We start from the raw sequence: 8,051 nt of genomic DNA, 5'->3' as shown, positions 1-8,051 counted from the left end.
AATGCTCAAAAAGCATTCTCATCTACTTTCTGACTAACTTCACTGATTTCTGCCAGGGCTCAGTGAACTTAAAACATTGAGATGTCTACCACATGCCTTCAACTAAAAACAGGCTCATGGTTGCCACTATTCAGTTCAGAGAATTCTGAAAATAATCAACATTTGTTGACCTCATCCTCTGAATGATAATAATGAGATGTAAAACTCTTAAAGATTCAGCCTCAGCCTAACCATAAGTGAATTTCTGCAGAGCTTCTCAACAGCAGTCAGTGACTGAAGGTTGGCGGGAAAGTGGTGGTATTCTGCACAGCAACAGCACCAACGATACTCCTCCTAACTTCCCATTGACAGAGGTGGAGAAAGACAAATGAAAGCTGAGCTAATATGTTGCAAAGGAGAGACTGGAAGAAAGTGGTATTTAATCAAACTCTTCCACAGATTTCTTAAGTTCCTGAGATTTGGGAATTCATCATTATACTTGCTTATTAAATGGTTCTGAGCTATATCAGAATCTTGAGGGAACAGTTGTAAATATCCATGTCCAGACCTTACTAGATTTACTCAATCAAAATCTCAGGGGACAGTCGCAACTCATACATTTTCAAAACTTTCCCCAGACCTCTGAGAAGTGCAAGTCTAGATAAGAGCTAGAGAACCTAGAAGGTCAAACTTTGGTCTTCTCTCATCTACACAGCCGATTCTTTTTACCATTTGGGGATTTTCAAAAGGGAAAGTAAGAGAAAGTTACTCCCTAAAAGCTCCATTTAATCCTGTTGGGTAGGGGCGGGACCAGACTACAAAATTCAAAATGCATTATACAAGCCCCTTATCACCCAGCTCCCAGCAAAACATTATAGGTTTGAAAGCAGAATTTAGATCATTATATCAGTTGCTGTTTCTGCCTGAAACAGAGAGAATGTCTGCTAATTATTTGTTCATTTCCTCTTGCTTACCATGTAAGCACCATCCAGCCAATGCCAATCTGGCTTCATCGGAGCTCTCCTAAAATTGCAACTTTGCAAATATACAACTTTCTAAACTAAGAATTTTTATTCCTAAGCGAGGTACAGCGGTGCATGCCTGTAATCCCTGCACTGTGGGAGGCTGAGGCAGGAAGACTAAAAGTTCAAGCCCAGCTTGGGCAACAAAGTGAGCCCCTGTCTCAAAATAAAAGATAACATAAAAGAGCTGCAGATGTAGCTCAGTGTGAAGGCCCTGGGTTCAATCTCCAGTATTGCAAAAAAACTATTCTCAAAACTGAAAATCAGACACACATTGTTTAAATACTGCATTGCTTCTCTGGTGTGAGAAACTAAAAGGGGAAATAAAGACTAAAATGTATAACAGGCATTGGGAAATGGTAAGAAAATGTTCAAATGGGAAGGGGCACAAAGGAGAGGGAAGGGGATAGGAAGGATGGGACAAGCAAAAAAGTGAACACAGAAACAAAGCAAGCGTTTCTATATAGGGAGGGGAGGGGGTCAAAGGGAAGGAACAATGGAAAGAACAAGAGGCGGGGTATAACATGTACAGGTGCAAATTTCCCAGTGGTGAGTGTTATCATTTTATATATAAAATCTACCAATAAATGTTTTGGTTTAAATAAAAACAAACAGAGAAATAAAAACATACAAAGAGCATCTTGTCTATATAGAGAGACCAGAAAAATATTTTTCCAAAAAGAAGAAAACAAACAAGGGACAAGAGATTTAGCTCAGTGGTACTGCACCTGCCTTCTAAGATCAAGGTCCAGAGTTCAATCCCCGGTAAAAAAAAACAAAATGAAAAAATGATAACCTCCACTGACCTGCATATTTCTAATCATTTTCCCTTTCCAGTTTTCCCATTTAAGTGAGACCACTAAAAAATGAATCACTTTTATGACTTGTCAGCAGCAACAAGATTTCCACTTATTATGAGATGAGGTTGTTCTGTTTAAATTTTAAAATAAAGCCTATTTCCAAGCCAAATGTTGCTGTCTTCTGTTGTTTTACACTAAGGAAGGGGAGGAAAAAATACTTTGATAGAAATAATAGAAAAAAGAAAAGGGTTACTTCTTAAAACTTCAGTGTTTTCACAAATATTGCCATAACTTCATAAAAGCAACCTTTATCCTCTAGTGTTTCTTTAACATTATCAACATTTAAAGTGAAATCTTTAACTATTAAATTATTTTAAATATTGTGTTTTTATTCATGGAACGCTTGAGCTTATGAAAAACTGACCCTAGCTGTATGTCACTGTTAACATGCGTCTACTTCAAATACCTTGGAAAAGAAATTGGTTGAACTATACCTTATTTTTGGCCTCAGTATCTGCATGGTGTGAAAGCAGTTTTGCTGCTATTGATGAGTTTTCCCAATAGACTGCATAGTGGAGAGCAGTGTTGCCGTTAGCATCTGCAACATTCGGATTGGCACTGTGTTCCAAGAGAATAGTTGCACACTCTTCCTGGTGGTATTGTACAGCCTGTGGGTATTGTAAGAAGAGGATGTCAACTCCGGGAACTCAAAAGAGACCTTCCTCATGCCTCAAGTAGTTATATTAAATTACATCAATTAAATTTTATTTCAGCAATTAAATGTAATCCATCTCATGCTAAAATTGGTGCCTGCTACCCACCTTAATCAGGGCGGTACTGTTTTCCCTGTCATGGGCATCGATGTCACATTTTTTCTCCACCAGGAGAGTCACCACTTCTGGATGGCCATAGACACAGGCAAAATGCAAAGCAGTCCTATGACAGTGAGAAAGAATCTTAGGAAATTACAGAGCTCTATTTCAAAATGCACCATTGTTCTTGTAATGGTGAACATTAAATAGTCTTCAACACAAATAGCTAATTTTCTTCTAAAATGTACAATACTTATTACTCACCAATTCATGGAAGTGCAGCCAGGTGATTTTGTGTTTGTGTGTGTGGTACAGGGATGGGAGCTGGGGTCTTGCCCACACTAATCAGGAGCTCTACACTGAGCCACAACAGCCTCCCCATCCCAGAGCAGCGTACTGTTACAGAAAGAGCAAGTTTTGGATTGAGCTCAACTTGGATTTAATATTTCATTTAAGTTCTTACTTTCTAGCTATCTTTGAGCCTTTCTATGCCTCAATTTTCTCATCTACAAAATGATGAATGAAGTTATCTCACAGTGTACTACTGTGCTGGTTAAATAAGAATCCATACAAAATATTTAGCACTATTTCTAGAACAAATAACAATAATCATTAGATGTTGTAATCACTACTTAAGAAAGACAGCATTTCAATTAAGTAAAATAAATCATCTGCAGAAGAAGGTGCAACTATCCATGTTCAGCACTCAACCTTTGCATACGAATCCCAATTCACTGAGTCAGTGCTGCCACGAATAAAATTGCTTCCTGGGAAAATGGACTCAACATCTCATCTCTGTACACGAAAATCCTGCAGAAGTGCACTGAAAAAGCGTTCTTCATACAAAGTCATCACATAATCCATCGTGCCATACATTAAGTAAAATATGATACAGCAACAGGTCTATGGCAGCAGGGGCCACATGGTTGGCATTTAAAAACTACTACAAGGAAGGAGGGCTAAATAACAAAGTAAAATAATATAAAATAACAACCCTTAGTTTGATTTTCATTTTAACCTGAATAAAACAGAGGTTTCAAATGAGTAGGTACAGCCCATTTTATTCAGTATTTATATTTATAGAGTGCACAGAAATCAAATATTTCTAATGCTTAATATTAGCTTTTAGTACTGTTTCACATTTTCAAGAGTCTTTAGTGAGTCACATAACTTCCTATCTTCAGAGGATGTTTTGGCTTGAAAAGAAAGAAGGAAAGCTTCAATTAAAACTGAAGCTCTTGGGCGGAGGGGGCGAAGGGGGGCAGGGGTAAGGGGAAAAAATGAGAATCAAGACTTGTCATGTAGAGGCACAAGATCCCAACAATGAATGTAACTGTACTGTACCCCTAAAATTTACCAATAAACTCAATTAAAGCTGAAAAAATAATTGAAGTTCTTCAATTTTGAATCTCTCAACTTGCTAGACTGAACAAGTAAGCATGATGGTTTAAGGAGGGAGGGATCCTGATAGTAGAATATATAATAGGTATTCAGGTTATGTTTGGTGAATAAATGGATTGAAAGAATGGATAAATACTTGGGGAGTATAAAGTAAAGCAGCAATTCTTCAACAATAATAATCACTTATATGTGATATTTTTTACTTCCATAAAGATACAATTAAAATGATCTAGACTTGCATATATGTAGTAAATCTATATATAGTACAATGCACAGAATTATGTATACATATAATAAAAAATTCTCTAAGCACAGATTCTTTTACTTCTGAAGGAGCCTAGAGCTGGCAGAAATACCAATACACACACAGAAAGTACAAAATTGTTATCTGTGCTAATTCATATTCCTGTTGTTCTCCAGTTTATTAACAGTAAACTTTTCTTTGAATTTTATATACATTCACTATATGAATCACAGGTAAGAGAAAGGAAAGAAAGGCACACAGAACTATTTACAAAACTCATCACATGATAATCCAGACGGCAAGACTCAAAAAACATCAAAATACTGAACTATTACTGAGTATGTTTTCTGAGGTCAATGAAATAAAATTAGAAACAAAAAGATAGTGAGAAAATCTTAAATATTAGAAATAGAAAAAAACTTCTAAATAATAAAAAAGGAACAGAAAAGTTCATTTATTCAAATGCCTGAAAACAAATTTTATCCAATTTTGTACACACGTTTTGGCTAACACAGACTTCAGTCTATTTTTATGTACACAAAATCAAACTGACTTTTTCTCACTTGATATACCAGAGTACATCTTTTCATGTCAACATACATCAATGTCTATGCCAACTTCAATGGCCATATTATTCTATCCTATGAATGCAGTGCAAATAATATGATCTCTTTGATGGACTCTCCTTAAGCAATGCTGAAGAAAAGCCAATGACATGAGTCTCTATTTACTAAAGATATTTTAGTAATATGGAATTGATGGGTGGAAACATGCTTTTTAAAAATATGCTACAGAACTCACACCAAATTGTCTATTTAAATAAGTCATTAGCCACCACAAATTTTAAGCAGCAGTATAAACTGCTCTTCATCTTCAAAATCTTTGTAGATGTGGAACAGCATTTCATTCCTTTTTAAAATTAAATTCCCTTTACCAGGGACTCTCTGTATTTTTTGCTATGTTTATAGGTCACTTGTAGGTCTGAACATGAATACTTTACCCAATTTAGAGTTCAGTGTAGCTTACTGGTGATCCCCAACTTCAAAATAAATAAATAAGAATTCAGTATTTTTCCCTCGATGAGGTGAAAAATATTTCTGTAAAATAAAGAAACATTTTGCATCTGATGTATGTTGTAAATCTTTTGCAAGTATATTGTCTTTCATTTTGTTAACTTTTCTCTAAAATAAAGGAGAGTTTGATTTTTCTTTTGATTGTCAAACATCAGAATGGCTGTTTCTATGCAGGTTGTGTGTTTAGCTCGCACCAGGCTCTGAGCACAACTCCGAACACAAAAAAAGAAAGAGTGCTTGCTTTTGAGGTCATTCTTAGGAAGGCACAAATAGGCATTTGTGTTTTCTTTTGGTACCCTTCTCATATTGTATTATTTCTAAAATGTAACCTATACTCTAGGAATTTTTGTGAAAAAAAATTTCTAGCTCATAATTTTCAAACAGTTAATAGGCATTTCATTCATGGGTAACTCTGATTTTCCAACTCATGTGGTTGTCACCAGTATTCAGTTCTAAATTCTTACAGATACTTGAGTGTTTCTGGATTTTCTATTAAATTACATTCATTTATTTGTCTTTTGGGAGATTAGCAAACAATTTGTTTTGATACCCAGCAAGGCAGGACTTCACTACGTTTTCTTAGTGACAAAATAGAAAAAGAGGGTGTGTAAAGTCAAGCGTTAGGAGACAGTTTTATTGGGTTTATAGAAAACTGATGAACAGAAAGTTCACATTTTGGGACTACTGAATATTTCTAGTCAAGAACATGGAGCCATGTTTCAATTTCAGTTTCCGTGTAACATTCTTCAGTAAAGAACATATGTGCACAGGTGAAGGCTGATAGAAAATGGATACTAGATTTTATTCAAATAAGTTCTAGCCCTGAATTTATATAATATCATATCACTATATAATGTATTAATATATGTAATGTGATATATATAATATATATTATATTATCATCTAATGTATTGATATAAAATATAATACATAATATAGATATATAAATATATTATATATTAAACAACACCTCCCTTCCTTCCTTCCCCCTTTCCTCCCTCCCTACCAGAAATTGAACTCAGGACCTTGTACAGGCAGGTAGCAGAATCTTTCTTTCTTTTTTAAATCCTCTTCCCCCTCCAGTTCCTTTATCCCATTTTTTATTTCTATTGATATTATTTGTCTTATATCATGTTAATAGCCTATAATGTTTGCATTAATTGGAGTTATTTAAATGATATATTAATATTATGCATTATATATAAAATATTGATATATTATGGGAAATATTTCAGTGTATTCTTTTAAAATGCATAAAAGTTATCTTAATGTGATTTTAAGAATAAAATCCTGTACACACATTTGTTCCTGTGGTTAAATTTCTTTTAAGTAGTCAATCAAGTGATCTATCACCGCTGATTGATTTTATTTTGCTGCTCATAAATATTTGGCTGCCTGGGGATAGACCCCCCTCTAACCTGTCCCCCCTCCTCATCCCCTTCTCACCCTCTCGGGCCCTCCCCCTGCCTGCCTCTCCCCTTCCTCACCCTGTCCAGCCCTCCAACCTTGGACCTGCCACTGCTCCTGCACTTTCCCAGCCCCACCTGCACACCCTCCCCTGAAGCCCCATTACCTGTGCTTCTTGTCTCTGTCATTGACACCACTTTTCCTCAGCATGAGGCGCTGCTCCACTTTTGCCGTGTCACCCACACTGGCAGCCTTGTGTAGCTTGCCCATGGCCTTGGGGCGGGCTCTGTGCTGCGGATCCCCGCAACTGCCCTGTAGGCCTGAGGGGTCTGAGGGCACCCGGCCCCTACTACTGAGGCCAAATAGCCTCCTAATGGCTGAGGCTATCGACATCCTAGCCCTCCCGTTCAGCCTTTCTCCAACGAAAAGTTTAGCCAACTGAGCTTGTAGAACAAATTCTAGGCTCTGCTGCTGGCTTCCACCCGGGTGGAATCTCTGTTACCAAGCAAAAGGACGAAGTGCCTCTGAGCCTGTGGTGCATGCTCACCAGGCTTAACTGCCTCTGTGCATGCGTCTCATGCTGCGCATGCGCGCCAGGCATAACTGCCCCCTGCGCATGCGCACCAGGCCTAACTGCTTCTGCGCATGCAGCGCATGCTCAAGAGGCCTTCTCAGTACATAGATGCACCTGTCCACGTGGGACTTCTTCCTTTCCTGTATATTATCTTTATTTCTTTCTCTTGCCTGAGTTCTCCAGATAATGTTTTAAGAACTATAGTGAGAAGGAATGGTGATGTTGGACATCCTTATCTTGTTCCTATTTTAGAGGCAAAGCATTCTGCTTCTTCTCACTTAATATGATGGTGATTGTTGGTTTGTCCTAAATTGGCCTTTGTCAGTTTGAGATGAGGTCTTTCTACAACTGTTTGCTTCAGTGATTTTTTTTTTTAATATCACGAATGGATGTTGTTTTTTGTCAAATGCTTTTTCACCATCCATTGAGATTATCATGTGATTTGTCCTTATTTTTGTTTATATTGTGTATTACTTTTATTGCTTTGTATATATTGAAAAGTCTACCTGTGCCCCTGGAATGATTCATGATGTATTTTTGACAATTTCTTGTACTCTCTTTGCCAGTATTTTGTTGAGACATTTGTGTTAATATGCATTAGAGAGATTGGCCTGTAAGTCTGTTTTTAGGCTGGGACTGTCTTCATTTGGAATCATGGTCATGCCATCTCACAGGAATGACTTTGGGAATACCTTTTCTTTTCATTAAAGTGTTTGATGAGTACTGGCATTAGATGACT

At 36.9% G+C, this 8,051-nt stretch overlaps 1 protein-coding gene across 1 annotated transcript in view; it reads right to left on the bottom strand.

Moving 5' to 3' along the window:
- Positions 1-7,269, bottom strand: part of LOC104861244 (ankyrin repeat domain-containing protein 26-like) — a 42,006-nt gene extending 34,737 nt beyond the window's left edge. The window contains 3 exon segments of the mRNA XM_033763751.1: positions 2,296-2,469; positions 2,623-2,737; positions 6,905-7,269. Coding sequence (XP_033619642.1) covers positions 2,296-2,469; positions 2,623-2,737; positions 6,905-7,131 — 516 coding nt within the window. The 5' untranslated portion in view covers positions 7,132-7,269.
- Positions 7,270-8,051: the final 782 nt, after the last annotated feature.

This window comes from Fukomys damarensis, unplaced genomic scaffold (genome assembly GCF_012274545.1).
Source record: "Fukomys damarensis isolate Sample0158 unplaced genomic scaffold, DMR_v1.0_HiC HiC_scaffold_1, whole genome shotgun sequence".
Classification (NCBI taxonomy): domain Eukaryota; kingdom Metazoa; phylum Chordata; class Mammalia; order Rodentia; family Bathyergidae; genus Fukomys; species Fukomys damarensis.
Note: the sequence above shows the minus strand (reverse complement) of the source record. Positions and strands in the feature narration are given on the sequence as shown.